General features: G+C 42.5%; 1 protein-coding gene across 3 annotated transcripts in view; it reads left to right on the forward strand.

The window, feature by feature from the left end:
- PODN (podocan) overlaps positions 1–19,707 on the forward strand; it is a 32,280-nt gene that overhangs the window by 11,235 nt on the left and 1,338 nt on the right. For 2 of the 3 annotated variants that reach the window (XM_045028953.1, XM_045028951.1), the window contains 6 exons: positions 5,874–5,983; positions 8,722–8,878; positions 9,907–10,022; positions 11,890–12,547; positions 15,135–15,283; positions 18,176–18,366. In XM_045028953.1, coding sequence (XP_044884888.1) covers positions 5,874–5,983; positions 8,722–8,878; positions 9,907–10,022; positions 11,890–12,547; positions 15,135–15,283; positions 18,176–18,338 — 1,353 coding nt within the window. In that variant the 3' untranslated portion in view covers positions 18,339–18,366. Of the gene's footprint in view, positions 1–5,873; positions 5,984–8,721; positions 8,879–9,906; positions 10,023–11,889; positions 12,548–15,134; positions 15,284–18,175; positions 18,368–19,707 lie in introns of those variants that run through there. The other variant, XM_045028954.1, reaches the window with a different exon arrangement.

Below are 19,707 nucleotides of genomic sequence, written 5' to 3' on the forward strand. Positions count from 1 at the left end.
GTTATGGTCTAGCTATACTTAGTTCAACCCCATGCACTGAGGCAGGGCCAAGTGACCCCTTGAAGTCCCTTCCAGCTCTGCATTCTAGGATTCTATGGGCTTTGGGTCATGCCCTGCACACAGAGATGATAGTGCACATAAACTGTGAGTGCAGGCATACAAAGCTGCACACACACGAGAAGAGGCTGGGTTAAGCTCACTGGAAAAATAGGTCCTAACACTTTGGTGTGTGACTCTCATAATGAACAGTCAGGAACTGAAAATGCCACAATATTCTCCATGGAGCCCATTCCCATCATGTCTACAGGAGCTATACACATGCATAGTAGAGACAACTGCCTGCCAAATGTGGGTTCTGTGGATTAGGAGAACTGTGGAATGAGTGGAAGTAGATGTTAGAGAGGAGCTAGTGCTACTGAGGTTTTGGGACATGATGGAAGTGTAACCCCCTTGCCCCCCCCAATGTATTGTGTGCTGTGTGTCCCACACTAGTGTCTGGTCCACATAAGAGACTAAGTGCCTACTGTTGCTAGCAGCTAATCAAGTTACTTCTTTAGCTCAAATGCTTGGAGCGCATACTTCTAGTGGTTAAGGTCCCAGGTCCCTGCTGATGACCCATGGTAGGAGTCACAACAGATACCCCAAGCCTTGATGAAAAGGTTATGCTATCTCAACAGGGATGGAGATACCCTTTCTGATATCACCTTACTCCTGCTTGGTTCTGCAGTGGAATAATTTTTTTAATGAACCTCCACACTTACTTGCCATGGAAGGAAATGTGATGCCACAGAAAAGTATGGCTTAAAGCACCAGGCACAGGTCAATGGGGAAAGGGGAAAGCTCAGCTGTGCAAGCAGGAAGCCCCCTTCAGACAGAAAAAAATGTAATTCTCTATCTGTTTAACCACACTTTTTTTTAAATGTCTGTGATTCTTTGGTCTTTAGATTATACACCAAGTGGCCAGATTCTGGTCTAAGTGTCCTGCCAGGACAAATCCATAATAACTTCATGGATTTCCCCTGGTGTGCCTGAACTCAGAATTTGCTCCTTAGTACAGCTAGATCACATTCTCTACTTTTTCAAGCCACATTTCCATGTAATGGTCTTGGCAGCAAGTAGATCCATAAAAGAGAAGAACAAGCCAGGCTGTGACTAATATTCCAGAACTTTGCAGTCCAACTTTTCCCTGTGTGACAGAACAAAGTGTTTGGCTTTTCCTGACACTGTTGCAGAGAGACACACATCCAAACTAAAAATGCAAACATCAGCAAATTGTCAGAAGCAGTTACAGTGAGAAGTTGTGGACCCACAAAAATAACACGTCTTCAGAAATCACGAGCCAGGACAAACCAGATTGGCTTTGTTATGCATCCATGCTGCAAAGGGAAGTGCTATAGCTCAGGCAACTGTGGTGTCTGGAGGAGGGCAGGGGTTTGCTGGTAGTTTACTCCTCTCATTTTATGGAAGGAGGCTTGTCTTGATGTTTTAGTTAGTGGCAGTTCTGATTACTTCAGACAGGTAAATTTTCAGGGTGGCTTTTTTAATTAGCATAACTAGGCTAATACATAACCCTGCTGTATTGCAGGTGTATCGCTCACCATAAGTAAATAACTTATATTGTCACTACTTATTTAAATTCCCCAAGAACACCCACAAGAAGCCTTGGTCACATAGCCTATGGGTAGCCACAGCATGCCTCATTTTTAACAAAAACCTCACCTGCTGAAATGTAGGGCAGGGCATTGAGCTGCTATATTGATTACTTTACATTATCAACCCTTTGGGTCAGGGAGTCTTTAGATTTCTCAATATTCCTGTAGTGATATGGGATTCACTGGATCCAAGGCTTTTCTGTTGTGTCAAGGTCTGCAGCAGACAAGGAGAAAATAGCTTTTATGGCAGCACTGTTATCGGTTAATCTACCAGTTAGCCATGGAGGAAAGAAACCTGCAATAGGGAGATGGGCGGGGGAGGGCAGGAACAAGGCTGCAGAGAAAACTGCATTAGTTGAAGTCACTAGATTGCTGTTAGACAATAATGATGGGAGAGTTCCCAGCCACTGAATCTACTTTAACAACTATGAAAACCCAGCATAAATTCTCCAAAAAGTCAACTAATGAAAATCACAATTCAGTACTATAGGGATTATCCTAGAATAGTGCATTCAGTACACTATCCATCCTGTGTACTGCAGTAGAAGCAGCACAAGTTTGGAAAATTCATCATTCTCTGCAGGAGCAGATACAGTAAATAACTCTCAAGACAAACTTGCTATTGTCGGATAATTGAGGTCCCTGCAGGGAGTGTCTGGGTTTTTTTTTCCTCCCTAGTTGGCAATACCTGAAATGCAAAACACACACTTGGATTGATCATTTGTAATATCTGTCATGGCAGGTGAGAGAAAGGACAGTGATGTTCTCTCAGCTGGTCACATTACCATTTCTAGTAAGAGAATGGGATTTCCATTCGGAGATATTTTCTGTAATTTTCAACAGGCTTCTACCCACCTGAGGTGGATGAAACTATAACTTGCCAAACATCAGAGTAACTTGTTTATAGGCTTTTGAAAGCAGCCATGTTTTTCTGATGTCTGCCTCGTATCAAGAGGATGGAAGGCAGAGGGGTGAAGAGAAGGTAAATCTGATATTGACACTTCTGTCCAGTGGAGTTCCTGGAAACCTACACAAATCCTGGTGTTCCTCAACCATCTCTTGGCTCTTGGTGAATGCACACACACAAAACAGTTCATCCAGTTATAAAAGCCAATGAGTGAAAGTTCTAACACTGGGACAGTTGTTGTGTCAGTTCTATCATTATTGTACCTGTTCCTTCAGCTCCTGCTATGTAGATTAAGAAAGGGCTGTCTGCTTCTGTCTGCTAAATCTGAGCATGCCTTCTTACATCTGAAATCTGCCTGGCCAGCAGCAGGTGTCCAACCCCAGATAGTTGATGCAAGCTGGTCCTGGAAGAGGAAGAGATGCCGAGAAAAGGATCTGAGCAGCTGAATCAATCAATTCTTTCTTTGTTTCTTTCTTAGGCCTCGTCTACACTGGGGGGTGGAATCGATCTAAGATACACAACTTCAGCTATGAGAATAGCGTAGCTGAAGTCGACGTATTTTAGATTGAATTAAAATTACTTACTTCGTGTCCTCGCGGCACTGGATTGACGGCCACGACTCCCCCATTGACTTTGCTTCTGCCTTTCACACTGCTGGAGTTCAGCAATCGACAGGAGAGCAATCGGGGATCGATTTATTGTGTCTACACTATACACAATAAATCGATTCCCGATAGATCGATCGCTACCTGCTGATCCAGCGGGTAGTGTAGATGTGCCCTTAGAAAGAGCAAAACACCTCCTCTGCATTTTCTTTCTCTGTGGTTTTCAGTGATTCTGTTTCTCTGAGTGTCCCACAGGGCTGTTGTGTGTCCAGGGCTGTTGTGTGTTTCATATATCTGCTTTGACCCAGGTGACAATGTATGCAGACAGGAAAGCTTGAACCTGGATGGAAGTGATTAATTGCATCTATGAGTGATTTCCTGTGTCTGATTTCTGTGTATTATGCCATGGTAGAGAATGTTGCCTAATGACACATTTCCAGAGCTTCTTGATCAGGCTTGTTAGTATTAACCCACTCCCATGAGATTACATCTCCCAGCTCAGCAAGTACAGCATGTACCCATGAGTACGTCTAAAGCTAAAGGCAACGTGGTGTCAGTGCTGATCATTGGTAAAATGCCTCTAATTTCCACCCATTATTTCTGGTGCTGAGAAAGCTTCACAGGGGATAATTGATTTGGGGAAATGGCTCTTGTTGCTTGATTTGGGTCCATCAGACATTTTCAGGCAGCCTAAGGAGGGAATTACTGACACAGGAGAGAAAGAGACAAATAAATGAAACTTATTTTTGGTTTAAAAATAAAAGTCTGAGTTACATGTCTGGTGAACTACAAGGTGATAGAAACATTACTCTGCCAAGTGCATGCTTGACATACCAGCAGAAAGAGAAGCTTGATACTGTTCAGCTATTCATTTATTTAAGAAGTTAGGCCAAGCTATTCTCCATTAAAATCTCTGTTTTTCCCCAACGTGATGATGATAATGAAGTGTTAATAATAATAATAGGAGGAATGACTTAAAAAAGAATTACTGACATTCCTTTATGTGGAGTCTTATTGTGTCTTGCCTGCTCTATAGGCCTGACTCTCCCTTCACTTACATCACTATAAATCATGAGTAGGACCATTGAAGTTTACGGAGTAACACTGTTGTAAAACCTGTGTGAGAGGAGGATTTATAGATTCAAAGTATTTAAGGCCAGAAGAGACCATTATAATCAGGTAGTCTGACCTCCTGCATAATGCAGACCATAGAATTTCACCAAGTGATGTCTGTATCTAGTCCACAACTTCTAGTTGTATTCTCCAGAACATCTCTTTTTAGAAAGACGTCCAATCTTGATTAAAGGTGACAGAGAATCTATCACACTCCAGGTAAATTGTTCTAATGATTAATTACTTTCACTTAAAAAATGTGCACCTGATTTCTGATCTGAACTGTCTAGCTTCAGCTTCCAGCCACTGGATCTTGTTATACCTTTGTCAGCTAGATTAAAGAGCCCTCTACTATCAGAAATATTTTCATCATACAAGTACTTACCGATTGTGATCAAGTCACCTCTTAGCCTTCTCTTGGATAAACTAAAATAGATTGAGCTTCTTTAGTCTCTCCTTGTAAAGCACGTTATCTAGACCTGGAACCATTCTTGTAGCTCTTTCCTGAACCCTTTCCAGTTTGTCAACATCCTTTTTTTAAAATGAACTGGCACAGTATTCCAGTAATTATCTTCCTAATGATGCATACAGTACTGAAAACATCTTCCTATTTTTACTAGATATTCCCCTGCTTATACATCCAAAGATTGCATCTGTTCTCTTAACCACAGCACTGCTCTAGGTGATCATGCCTTGAGTCATCTTGTCACCTTGAACCCGAAGTTATTTTGAGTTGCTGCTTTCCAAAATACAGACCTCCTAAAAGTGTGACCTGGTTCCTAATTGTACAACCTTGACTTTAGCTACTATTCAGTAAAGTCATTTTACCACATGATCCAGATCACTCAGTAGAAATGATTTATCCTAATCTTTTACCACTCCACCAATTTTTGTCATCTGAAAACTTTACCAGCAATGTTTTTTTCCAGATAATTGATGAAGATATTGAATAGCGCTAGGCCAAGAAGAGACTCAAGCTCTGTATCTGTCTTGTTTGGATGATAAGATCTTTGGGACAAGAACACTGTATTTTGTTTCCAATACACTGTCTGTGTTTAACAAATAAGATGTAATTCTTAATACACATCAGATATTTGCTTTTGTGCCGATATTATATTCTGCTGTGTTTGGAAAAAAACACCCCGATAACCTGCATCCTGTTTTGAAGAGATTGTCAAACATGCATGGGACTTTGGAACTAAAGTGTGGAGTAACCACCACGTGAGTCACTTTCACATGAGAGTCTGGCAGTGAGGGCATTATGCTGGTTTTTTTTTTTTTATTTTGGCATAGTATTTCACAGGAATTATAACCATAACATGAAATGTATTTACTCTCTGAACCCTTGATTTCTTCCAATCAAAATAAAACCCATCCAAACATTTTGAAGCAAAAGTCTAGCTCCTTCCTGTAGAGATGATTTAGTAAGGACAGAAATCCTCACTGTTTTTAACGCGACCACTTGGACTCTGTCATTTACTGTTGCTTCTTCAAAGTAAATAGCCTGCAAATATTCTGTTGCTAACCCAATACTGGTGGTTAAAGCATTCATTGCATCTAACTGGCTTCCTCTCCCCCACAATATTTGTTTTTCAGCTAACTCTGGCTCCGAAATTCCTACCAAATACCTTGATCAGTGCAGATTTTGCAGCCAATTACATCACAAAGATTTACGGGCTCACGTTCGGACAGAAGCCAAACCTGAGGTAAGGGATCGAGACGTGAAAGGAGGAGTATGTTCTGTCACTGCTTAGTGCAAATGGGTTGGTAGGAAGAACTGATTATTTAGATTGTTTACCAAAACCATTTTTGGCCTGGAGATCACTTTTGGAGGAGGAGGATTGTTTATGTTACCGAGGGGACCAAAACCACTCTCAGATGAATGCATTCTAGTGGCTTTTGCTGGACATCACACAAATATACACACACAACATTTTTAATAAACACGTCTTCTAAATCTTTTTTGTGTTTATCTGTTCTGAGTGGCAAGGAGCAACACTGATTAAACAACTCAGTGACTAACTGGTCAAATGTTCCCAACTCCATTTTGGTTCCTTCACTGTGATCAAGCTGAGACACTAATGCTGTTGCTGATGATGCAACAGGATTGGATTCAACAGTACTTACCAACCCCCATCAGTACTTCAGCCTTGTGTGGCTGATTCTCTAGGCACCACTGCTATTCTTCAGTGATGATTTTCTAGGCTGGACCCCAGTGCAGTGCCACAGACCACCTTCATTTCACAAACCTGCTGTGAAATGTGGTCTGCTCCACAGACGTTTTACCTAGTCTAGTCTAATCTATTGATACAGACTCCATTACTGCAGTAACCATTGCAAGAGCATCCCGAGCTCCACTGCTGGTTACAACGTGCACATTTGAATTGTATGTGGCTAGCGCTGGCTGGCACAGTTGAGCCTGCAGGGTCTAATCCTGCAATATGCGGAGAGCCCTCAATTTCCATTGACTTCAGGGGGAGTTGCGTTAGCTCAGTACCTTCTCGGCTCTTAGTCTGGTAAGCCGTTACAGTTACCTGAAAAGGTTGGGTCAGTCACTCATCTTGAGTGATATTTCATCATGACTGCACCTGAGCTTATGCATATGTCTTCCTTTCAAAACCTGAATTACAGAAGCTGCTGAGTTCCTGTATCACATTAAGTAGCTGGGCTCTTTCTGAAGTGAGTTTCACAAGTTCTCCCATAGCAACCATTGTTTAATACGGAATAGCAGCCCGTTGTTTCCTGAGCTGGACGGATACAAGATCTTAACTCACAAATTCAGTTGCTGTACTCCCCCCTCCCTACCCCCCAGTAAAGTATGTACTTTCAGGCTCTGCTGACTTGGAACGATAGGTTTTTAGAAAGGCAAATATTTGTCAGTTAAAAGCATAGCTGACCATACAGAGTGAATCATATCCTTCCCTGTGATTCTCTGCTCATGGAGCTGTTGTGTTTCTATGTTGAGTCCAAAAAATCTCTCCAGATCATCTCCACAATCACAACAAAATCCTAAAACAAGTTAGAAAATGCAGACTTTTCAGTCCCTGCCTTGGAAGTGGTTCCCTATCATACTGTTAATCTGCCACCAGGATTTTAGCCACAGTGCAGAAACAAAGGGACTACAGAAGTGGGAGTAGTCACCCATTGTTTATGACAGTGGGTTTTTGTTTGGACCTGATTCTCCTCTGACTTGCATAGGTGTAAATCGGGAGTGGCTCCATTGACATCACTGTCATTGCACAGCTATAAAAACTGTGTAAGAAAGGAGGTTAAGGCTCTGTTTCCTTTTCCCCTCGCTCTGAGATAGAACTGTTTTCCTCTTATCTGATAAGGACTTCCTGGGACGAATTTACCTAGGGATGGGGCTAACTGGTGCAGAAGGAAATAAAAAACATATTTCCCCAAACCTTCACCATAAGTTTAAAAGTCTTAGACTGGTTAAGCCTATTCTTTCATCTGCATAGTGGTCTCTGCACTCCTGAGTTCTAGGAGCAGAAATTCTGAAATAGCAACATAGAAGGTATTCTTGTATTATTTCCCGCCTTCGTGGAAGCAGAAAGAATGGAAATCTCCTCAGATGACCAATCCTCGAGATTTATAGCCCAACTGTGCAAACTCAAGATTGGGATGTGCTTTAAACCAGGGGTTCTCAACCTTTTTCTGTCTGAGGCCCCCATCCAACATGTTATAAAAACTCCACGGCCCAGCTGTGCCACAACTGTTTTCCTGCTTATAACAGCCAGGGCTAGCAAGCAGGGCCGTTGCGTGGAGCCCCACACCACAGGGGGCACTGTGAAGCTAAGTTGCTCAGGCTTTAACTTCAGCCCCAGGTGGTGGGGCTTGGTGCCCTGGGCTGCAGCCCTGTGTGGCAAGACTTCAGCTTTCTGCCTTGGGCCCCAGCGATTCTAACACCGGCTGTGCTTGGCAGACCCCCTGAAACCTGCTCGTGGACCCCTGGTTGAGAACCACTGCTTTAGACTAGAACCCAAACTTTGGGTATGTCTCTGAACCAAATCCAAACGCTCAACTTTCTGAGGTTTGCCCATTGCTCCAATAGATTCTCTTTGCCTTGTGGCCGCCAAACACTGAGCTGGGCTCAAGCTGCTAAATTCAGATCCAGATTTCAAACATACCCAAGTCTTGCCATGTACAGATTCCAGGCTTTGGCTCAGCCTGTTAAAGATGGGGCGATTCATAAAATACAGATCCAGATCCAGGTTTGGATTTTGAACATTCCACCACTCAGAGACTGCTTGGGGCCAGAATTATGGTTTGAGCACACCTGTTTTATACTTGGCAGAATAAGTGATACATTAAAAAATGAACATCTGTATCTTAAGACAAGGAAGAAGATAGACTGAGGTGTAGATTTCAGAAGGCTGTATTGGGTAAGAGAGGAAAGCAGACCATACTGCCTAATTCAGTCTTTCTTTCTTTCTGGTAGATCTGTGTATCTTCACAACAATAAACTTTCAGATGCGGGGTTACCTGATAATATATTCAATGGCTCTAATAATGTGGAGATATTGATTATGTCCAGCAATTTCTTGAAGTATGTTCCAAAGAACCTGCCTCCAGCACTATATAAACTACACTTAAAGGTAATGGAACCAACTTTGTGTATTGTCTTACATCTGGGATGCAGTTCTGTGTGTGTCTGAGATTTAAACTGCAGAGGCAGGCCCATTGTTAGATTGTGCCTGCTAGATTTGGGCTGAACTAAAAGCAAGCCAGAGAGTAGCCAATCTCTCCTGTACATACAAGTTTACTGGCATGAGAAGTGATGGCTGTTCTGCAGAGCAACAAGCTGTTTGCCTAGATCAGGGGTAGGCAACCTATGGCACGCGTGCCGATTTTCAGTGGCACTCACACTGCCCAGGTCCTGGCCACCGGTCAGGGGGGCTCTGCATTTTAATTTAATTTTAAATGGAGCTTCTTAAACATTTTAAAAACCTTATTTACTTTACATACAACAATAGTTTAGTTATATATTATAAACTTATAGAAAAAGACCTTCTAAAAATGTTAAAATGTATGACTGGCACGCAAAACCTTAAATTAGGGTGAATAAATGAAGACTTGGCACAGCACTTCTGAAAGGTTGCCGACCCCTGGCCAAGATCAAAATTCCTTTTTTTTCTATTTCCAAGGGAATTTATTGCTGGTGGCTGGCTGGCAGCCTTGCATGTAGCCAAACACCAGGCAGTTCTTGGACAGAGAGAGTGCACATTTTGTCATGCTGTCCTCACGTGTTGGAATCACACACGGGGCAGATAAGGGATGAGATGAGAGGGCAGATAAGTTCCTAAGGCCATTCGGTCTTTGTCCTCTTTGCTGTACAGTAAGTAGGGCCCTGTTACTGGGCCAAATCCTGCAATTCTCTTACTCTGTCCTCAGCCAAAACTCTTGGGGAATGGTGCCAGAAGAGTGAGTGAGAAAGGACTGCAGGATTTGGCCTACTGTTTGGATATACATCCCCATGTAATATATCATATGCTAGTCCAGTTGATTTTTTATTGCTTCTTATGCCCACAGACATGAGGCCTTTGATGCTAGCTGCTCAGAGTTGTGCCTGACTGTTCTAGACTCGCATATTCTCAGACTAATAATGCTCTTTCTGTGTCTATAGAACAACAAACTGGAAAAGATTCCCAAAGGAGCCTTCAATGATCTTGCGGGCCTTCGAGAGCTGTATTTGCAGAACAACTACTTGACTAATGAAGGGATGGACAATGAAACCTTCTGGTGAGACTCTGCTCTTTAAATTTGGCTATTTTTTCTTTACATGTACAAGAAGGTACAAGGTTTCTATTATAAAATGTGTCATTTTATTTACTGGGTCTATATGAAAAGGCCTTAATTTAGGTGCTGCCACCCAAATGCAAACATATTGGTGAACAGTTTGAACTGGTATCAGACAGTGTCTTTAAACAAAGGACACCAATGATCCTAGCTCCCTGGTAGCTACAGGCCCAATCATGCAAAATCCCAGGTGCCTATTGGGAGAGGCCTAGAGTCATACTGAAGTCAGAAAAAGTTTAGGGCTCCACTCCTGTTGAAACCAACAGGAAGTGAGATCACTCAGCACTTTTCATGATCAGATCCAAGTGCAGTTTTCTGGACATTAAGGCTAGATCTTCAGCTCTGCTGATTCTCCTTTGTGCTGCTCTCACAGTGCCAAACGGACTTGAAAACTGCCCTAATTATGCAGTTCAGGATTACCCTGGCATGGGGCTACCCCAGTGTGGGAGGAAAGCTGGAGAATGATGTGCTTTGATACTTCCCAGAAGTAAAATGGCCCCTAAGGGTTTTTTACAAGATGGTGCAATTTAAAATAGCCCTTTGGCTTCTCTATGCTGTGCTATGGGTAGACTGAGACTCTTGGGATCAGTGTGTCAGAAAGCTACCTTTGCCTTCCCAGTTGTGTGGAGTACTTGACTGGCTGTACCTGTCGATCTGACTCACAGTACCTGTCCTGCCCATTACTTGCTATGTACTCTACAAACCTGTCAGATTATGAAGAAAGGAAAATGCAACAACCCCTTTATTCTTCCCGCCACTATTTAGCATCCTCACAATTGCATAGTAATTTATCTGTGGGTTTGCTATTTTTATCTCCAGAATAATGTAGTGTGTAACATTTCTGATGTGGTTGGATGAGCACAGCACAATCACTCCAGCTAAGCCACAGATCACCTTTCGCAGTGGAGATGGGGTTTGATCTTTTGCACTCAGTGGTCAATGAAGGTTGCACTACATAAATCCATATTTCCTGGGATATACATTGCCATACAGATTATATAAGTAGAGTATACTGTCTGACTTGAAGCTATCCAGTTCCAGAAATGTCTGCCTTGAAACACAGAGCTGGGAAATAATACCACTTATCTGCATCCATTTGGTATAAGTGGCTGCACTGAAGATTTGCTTTAGCTACAACTGAGTCCTTAGAATCTAGTTTGAATAGTTTACACAAAGCAGATCTGGCTTTGAATCACTTCCATAATACTAGGAGGTCACGAGAAGTTCATAATCTTGGCATAGGCCTCTGAGCTTATGTTTCCCCCTTTGGTGAGAACAATTCAGCATCATCTCAAAGTCAAAACTTGTTTTTTTAGTGTGAAAAATACCCTTTTATTTGAAATGAGAGACACGAGTTAGTGTCGATTGTGATGTAGTCATTTTAAACAGACAGCAGAACTTTTAAAATTTAATGGTCTTTCTACTGCATCTCTACCCATCTTTCTGGTGGCATGCAATAACTTTGATCATTCGGCTGTAGTATTTTGTATGTGGTGTTAACAGAGAGAACTACCAAGCTGAAAGGCAGATCTCAGCTCCCTGGCAGATGCTTATGGAATCCAGCCAGCTCTCCTGCAAGTGTAGTAGGTGCTTGATGGCACTGGATATCCTCTAGTGGCCAGTGAGGAACTATATATTCTGCTGTCCCCACCAGGGATACAACATCAAGGACAGTAAGGGAAGTAGCAGGGTGGCCAGGATGGGGGGGAGAAAGTCTTTTAAAAAGGGGATAAATCCCCCCAGGGAGACAGATTATTGTTTCACTTGGCAGTATGTAAATGGAGAATGTTTTCTTTCCTGCTTTCCCAAGGAAACTATCCAGCCTTGAATATCTAGATTTGTCCAGCAATAACCTTTCACAAATCCCAAGTGGCTTACCTCGAAACATCGTCCTCCTTCACCTGGAGAAGAATGCAATTAAGACGATTGGCAGGGACGTCTTGATCCAAATTCGAAACCTTGAGTACCTTCTACTTCACAACAACAAATTAAAAGCCCGAGGGATCCACCCGCTAGCCTTCCAGGGTTTGAAGAAGCTGCACACTGTCCACTTGTACAACAATATGCTGGAAAGGATTCCCAGCGGGCTACCTCGGCGAGTGAAGACACTTATGATACTTCACAACCAGATCTCTGAGATTAACAGGAATGACTTTGCTACCACTTACTTACTGGAGGAGCTAAACTTGAGTTACAATAAGATCACAAGTACTCATATCCATCGGGAGGCCTTCCGCAAGCTGAGACTGCTGAAGTCCTTGGATCTTTCTGGGAACAATCTCCACATGCTGCCCTCCGGCTTTCCAAAGAACTTGCAGATTCTGAAACTGAAGGAGAACGACATAAGCATCATTCCAAGAAGAGCCCTGGCAGGAATGACAAAGCTGCAGGAGCTCTTTCTGAGCAACAATAAACTGAAAGTCAATTCCATTCACAGAGGAGCATGGAGGGAACTCAGCAGTCTCCAGGTAGAAACACCACCTTCTCTATTGTATTGATAATATGGATGTCCCTTCCTTATTTGCTTAGTCCAATTCAGTGAGCATTAGTGGTAGGTTCAGATTGGCCTTTATTTTCTAGGCCTGCACATTAAGTGCAGGACAGTGTAGAAAGGGGACATTATCTGATTTTAAAAGACTTGTGGCAGAGTTGTCCTCCTAAATAGAAAGACAGCCGCCTTTGTACTGTTATCAGAGGAAACATAAGGATTTCTTTGGTCCTGGACTCTGAAGCTGTGTTCTATTTTCAACTGGATATTAATGACTCATGCAGCTAAAACTCCAGATGCCGCCATACAAATGCCACTCCCCACCCGCAAGGGTTTTAAATGAGCTTTATTGTGTAGAGTCCTGAAGGGAGGGACACTGGGAGTCAAGGAGTGCATAAACAAAACAAGCTAATGCACAAAACATCCATAGCAGCTTACAGTCAGACAGGACAAGCTGTAGGATTTAGCAGCTCAGCTGGGTAAGGCACCTGGATAGCAGTTAGGAGGCCTGGATTCAATCAACTGCCTGTCCTTTAGTTAATTGTCAGGGAAAGTTGAATAGAAACATAAGGCAGGCAGGAACAATCACATTTGGGCTATGCAGAATGATCTTGCAGTTGTGTCAGTAGCTGAAGGATTTGTCTGCATTTCCTTTTAGGCAAGAGCCCCATTCCCTGCATTAAAGGGTATTGCTCTTGTCATATGGCAACCATCCACTGTACCTACATTAATGCACTATAAGGAGGGAGCTTTCGTATCTGAAAGCACCACAGGGATAAGAGGTGCAGAGCATATGTGATGCTGGTTATCAGCATAAGGGCTTCAGACATGCCAAGAATTTTGATTTGTACAGCAGTTCATCTCATGTTAGTTCTGCTCTTGAAGTCTATGGAGAAAATGGTGCATCAGATTTCAGGTGGTATAAATTGGCATAACTCCATTGAAATTAATGGAGCAATGCCGGTTTATACCAGGTGAGGCCCTGGCCCATGATTTTTATCATACCTTTTTAATTGTCTTGTCAACTTGGTGCTTTTAATGAAGGCAGGTAACCTAAAGTGTGACTCACTGTATGTTTGTATTTCAAAGCTGGTTAGTTCAAAGATGGAATTTAGTTTTGAAGGATGATGTTACCAATGAAGATTACAGATGGTGGGATTCTTTCACTGTAGTACTAAAGACATTTATCCATCCTAACCCATCTGTTTTCAAACCAAACCAAATGCTCTTAACATCTTGGAAGCTTTAATTATTAAGAAGACATAAGCTTCTGTTATCTAGGGATCTGATTCACTACAACATAACTCTGGTTTGACGCCACTGTCACACCACTGAAATTAGTGTCAAGCCAGAGTAATGCAGAGTCCAGCTGTACCCTACTACATTGTAAACTCTGGTCAAGAAAAATGACATTACTATAACAGACCCGTTTTTTTCTTCAAGTAGCCTCTAATGACACTACTTAATGTGGCATTTGGCACATTGCATTTTTTTCAGTAGCTTTATTACTTAGTTATTTCTCTTACAGCATACAGTAATTTATACTTCATTAAGGGGTTGACCCTGCAGTTCTTACATGAGTAGTCTTATTGTGGCAGGTTTGACAAATTATAGCTGAGTAAGGCCCCGATCCTGCAAATACTTATCCACATGCTTCACTTTGCACGTGACTATTCCCACTGAAGTCAATGAGCAAAGTTAAGCAAGTTTGCAAGTGTGGGGCCTAAATCCAGAATGAATGTACTGAAGTCACTGGAATTCCAGATTTGCAGTAATGTAACACACAGCAGTGGCCAGATATTATGGTGATTGGTGCTACACAAATATATCTTAGATAGGGAGTTGGAGAAATATTCGGCCCATTTCTTTCTGTAAGACTACACATGTGCATAAGGGTTGTGGCATCAGGCCGTAGCTAATAGCTAACACATTGGTCTGAAAAGTAACTTTGAAAGTAACATTTGAAAAGTAACTTTAATCAATGAAGTGTTTGAGAGAATATCATCCAAGGAGTTCTATGCATAATTGAAACCCAGTATGTTTTTCATTCATTTACAAACAGGCCTGGACTAACACATGAGGATAGGGATAGAGAAATGTAGGTGCCCTTAAAGAAAGCAGCATGATCTCTGATGTGATACTGCTAGATTAAATAGCATTGTGGGAGGACAGGACCCCCTACAGCTTTGGCTGCTCAGAATCCTCCCGGCCACATTGATCTTGACATGAAACGAGGTTTGAAAGCATAAAAATCCCTCCACCTTGAACTGAAACTGAACCTTTTTACAGGGTTGAAAATGCTCAGTTTCTCTCTCTCTGTCTCTCACACATGCACGCGCGCACGTGTTTTTTCAGGTGATTTCCTACTCAGATATTCAGACCCAGTAATCTGGGATAGGTTTTCATGTACCTAACTTCTGGATGGTTACCCATAGTGATAGCAATCAATACCCATCCTTTTGAGATTCACACATCATGATCTGGTTCACCAGTAATGAAATGTGGTTGGTGCTGCTGCTGTCTACACTCATCTCTTCAGTTAACCCCTGGCTTTGACTTCCTTTCAGCTATTAGATATGGGTGGCAATCAGCTGATTTCTATTCCATCGGACCTGCCAGGATCCCTAGAATATCTATATCTCCAGAACAACAAGATCACCATGGTATCAGAGAATGCCTTTGAATCCACACCCAACATAAAGGGAATTTTCCTCAGGTAAGGGCATTTTCTACTTTGAGTCTGCACACAGGATAGTTTGCTTTATTCTCTTTTGTGATTGCTTGCTTCGGGGGTGGGGGAAGAGGAGGCATTTAAAATCCTAGCTTCTCCTATGGGTAACTTGATCGTACAGTAATCCAGGGTGCAGCTAGGTTTATATGCAATAAGAGGTCATGTGTGTACCTCATACACTCACTGCTTTGAGTGCTGCATCCTTTTAAATTTCAGTGTTTATAAGAATGGGTCAGGCAGACGGATTAGAGAGACTGTAGGATGTCAGTATATGTGTTTGTCCTGTGCCCAGATATAGCCAGGAACTACAAGTTTGGAAGGTCTAATTTTAACTCAGTCAGCCTTGCCACTGATTTTCAGTCCTGAATTTCTATAGTATCGCAAATAGAAGCTTGTTAGTGGTTTGGGGGCATGCATGACTATAACTTTGCACAATGTGTGTGTTGCACTGGTAGTTTTGTGGGGAAGGGGTGAGCCCATGATATGATTATGATCATGGGTGGCATAGGCCGATTGGCCTGGCCCTCTTAGAGGAAGTGGGATCCAGTGAATCTGGATTGATTACCTGCTGCCCCGTTGAATTTATATAAAAATGTGTGTATATAAAACAAATACACTAAAATGTCTTGCTATAGTATTTAGTAGAAGGCCTTGTCGGCCTAAGAGATATTTGTCAACAAGAAGCCGTTAGTCATCATGCTATTGTTTTACAATGGTATGATGACTAAGGGCTTCTTGTTGACAAATATCTCTTAGGCTGACAAGGCCTTCTACTAAATACTATAGCATCTGGGAATATTTAAGAGACTACAACAGTGACTACATTCAAGAGTGATGGGCCATGCAATAGACATGAAGGAGCCTTAAAAATACATATTAGTGTGTTTACATTGTTTACAGATTAACAATTGTTGCACTTTGTTGTATTTCTGCAGGGAGCCTTTGATTCAGTATTTAAGGGGGAAAAAAATCTAAAACTATCAACAGGTGTCCTTGAGTCTCATAGACAAGCACACTATATTTTGAGAGAGACATAGTAGGTGAGATAGTATCTTTTATTGGACCAATTTCTGTTGGTGGAAAGTACAAGCTTTCGAGCTTCATGGAGCTCTTCTTCAGGTCTGGGGGAGGAAACCAGAGTGTCTGAGCTAAATACAAATTGGGATGGATTGTTAGGCACAAGGGTTTACTCACCCTGTAGGAGATCACTTAAAATGAACTGGGCAATTTAGGGTTAGGCAGTGTTGTGTGTTACAAATTGTTGTAATGAGCCATAAAACCAGTGTTTCCGAGTCTGTGGTTTTTAGTGTCCAGCAGAGTTATGAATCTAAGTTGCCAGGCTCATCTTTTGAAGGTGTTGTGCGGGTTTCCTTTGGAGGACGAGTACTGAGAGATCAGATAGGGAGTGATTGCTTTGTGAAAAGTGTTCGTCCACAGGTGACATGGTATTTTTGTCTGCGTGAGTTCATTTGAGAGTGTAGTGATTGTCTGGTTTCATCCACATAGTTAATGTTGGGGCATTTGATGCACTGGATAATGCACTCAGCCACATGTTGTGATAGGTGTGTGTAAGACCGATGCATCTTGAAAGGTGTGTTGTGTGGGATTTTGATCATTGTAGCAGAGGAGATATGTCTGCAGGTTTTGCATCTGTTGTTCTGGCAGGGTCTGGTGCCACTTCAGTTTGGTGTGTCCTGGTCTGTGGGGAACTTGTCTCTGCACAACATCTTCAAAAGCAAGCCTGGGAACTTAAATTCATAACTCTGCTAGATGCGAAAAACCATAGACACAGACACACTGGTTTTATGGCTCATTACAACTATCTGTAAAACACCCCACTGCCTTCTAACCTTCAGTTGCCCATTTCATTAGCAGTGTTCCTCAGCGACCAATCTGTGGACTGGCACCAGTCCCTGAGATCTCCCTCCTACAGTGTAGGAAGGCAGCAAGCTGGTCCCTGGAATCAAAAAGGTTGAGAGCGATTACCTCACCTATCTTGTCTCTCTCATATTCTGGGACCAACACAACTACAACAACTCTGCAAACACACTATACTTTGAAACTTAGGACATGCAGCTGGTGCCATTTCCCTATGGGAAGGAAAGTACTGGGTGCTGGGATAAGGAAACGTATGGGAGACTTTCCAATACCGTGATTTTTCTCTGCTGTGTAGAGCTATAGAGGTTAGGGGCAGGGTAATAGATGGAATCTGGAACAACTGTTTCTCTGACAGCCAGATCAGTTGGAATCCTAGTGAGCAGTTACTCCGCATATCATTCACGTTTTCAGTGTTTCCCTGCTGTAAAAATCCTTTGTCAACTGTGGTACAGTTAAAGATAATCAGGGTATATAAATAACTGCCTCACCTGGCTGTTCACAGATCATTACCTTCCATTTCTTCCTCTACCCATCCAGAAGGCCAAGTCCTCTGGTTTTACTCAGTCCTCAGCCAGAAGTCTCAGTTTAATCAATGGGAGTTTGTCTGAGTAAAGACCATTTACGGACTTCAGGATCTGGCCCCTGCATTTCACCATCCAGGCTGGGACTTTAAAAAAAACTGTCCACCTTTAAAAGGCCCTACTCTCAGAAGTGTCATCCTATAGTCAGGCCAATCAGCATTTGCACTTTGAACAATGGTGCTTTTTTAGGCTGGTACAGTACTTCTTAGAGTGGTATTGTGTGCCAGGCTGAAGCTATGGCAAGTTTGTACCCAGGCTACTTTCTAATCTCCCAATACTGCTGTGTTGGTAGAAGGTGTACGGTACTTAGCATCTGCAGAGATTATATATTGTAACATAAAGGCAAAGTTCAAAATTAGAATGTAGCACACTGCAGATAAGTTATTTTAAACACAGTGGTCACACTTTTGTTTTGAAGGTATAATAAGATAGCAGTTGGAGCAGTGAAGGAAAGTACATTTCAAAGCCTAAAGCATTTACAGGTGCTGGATATTGAAGGGAACTTTGAATTCAGAGATACTTCAAAGAACAGAGAGAATTCAGAAGAGGAGGAGGAGGAAGAAGAGGAAGAATCAAGATAACTATGAACAGACTCAAGCACAGCATGTGGTAGGTAACCATCCTGTTATACCTAATATATGGAGATATACCTATCTCATAGTGCTGGAAGGGACCCTGAAAGGTCATCGAGTCCAGCCCCCTGCCTTCACTAGCAGGACCAAGTACTGGTTTTGCCCCGATCCCTAAGTGGCCCCCTCAAGGATTGAACTCACAGTGCTGAGTTTAGCAGGCCAATGCTCAAACCACTGAGCTATCCCTCCCCCCACTCAAGGGTCCAATCCTGAAACCCTTACATAAGTAATCTTAATTCACAGGAATAGTGCAATTGAAGTAAATGGAATTACTCATCATGGGTAAGAGTTGGAGTACTGGACTCAAAGACCCATCCTAAAATATAATGGGACAGAGATGGCACAGTCAAAGCTGGTTGGAAAATTTCTCTTAAAAAATCATTGTGTATCTGGTGTTTATCAAAAATGCTGGACAGACCCTAACAGCCTCTGATTATCCACACAGCAGGTACAGCAGTGGCAGCAGGAGCACTTGCCTTTCCAATTTGCCCCCATGATATGTCTCAGGTACGGCCTGGAGGAATGGCCTCTTGGGATGACAAAGTCTCCATGCCCACTTGCAACCCACATTGATACCAGTGTGGCTCTTTGATCCACTCAAGTAGCTGGGCTGCATTTAGAGGCTTCTGTCTGCTAATGCCTGTGAGCTAATGGTCCTGGTCCTGTAGCTCGAGGCTTATATTTTTAGATCCAGATATAATGACCCATTCATATGGGTCACTCTTACATATTCACATCCAAACCTTCACCACCCCTTCCAAGGCTGAAACAAGAGTCCCAGTTGTAGTGGGGGGGGGGGTATTTGTATAGTTAGCACTGTCCATTGTGGGCCGTACTGAAACCATTGCTATTCATTTCACATAGGTTCAGTGAAGAGCCTCCAGATCATGACAAGTCCAGGTCACTACCTCCCTGGGCTGATTTTGAGCTGGTGACCTAGGGATGAAGAGCTCTGTATCTCATTACCAATCTGATTAGCCAATTAATCCCTCTATTTGAACTTTTTTCTCTCTTCTATTGTACACGATACGGTGGAGGAGCAGCAGTGTTTGGAGACCATTGATTATTTAAAAGTATAATGGGGTTCAAAAAATAATTGGATAAGTTCATGTAGGACAGATCCCTTAATGGCTATTAGCCATGATGGTCAGGGATGCAACCTCAAGATGGGTCCATCACTGGCTATTTAGCCAAGATGGTTAGGGACACAACCCCATGCTCTGGGTGTCCCTAAACCTCTGACTGCCAGAAGCTGGGACTGGATGACAGGTGATGGATCTCTTGATAATTGCTCTGTTCTGTTCAGTCCCTCTGAAGC

The sequence above is a fragment of the Mauremys mutica genome, chromosome 8 (assembly GCF_020497125.1).
Source record: "Mauremys mutica isolate MM-2020 ecotype Southern chromosome 8, ASM2049712v1, whole genome shotgun sequence".
Taxonomy (NCBI): Eukaryota; Metazoa; Chordata; order Testudines; family Geoemydidae; genus Mauremys; species Mauremys mutica.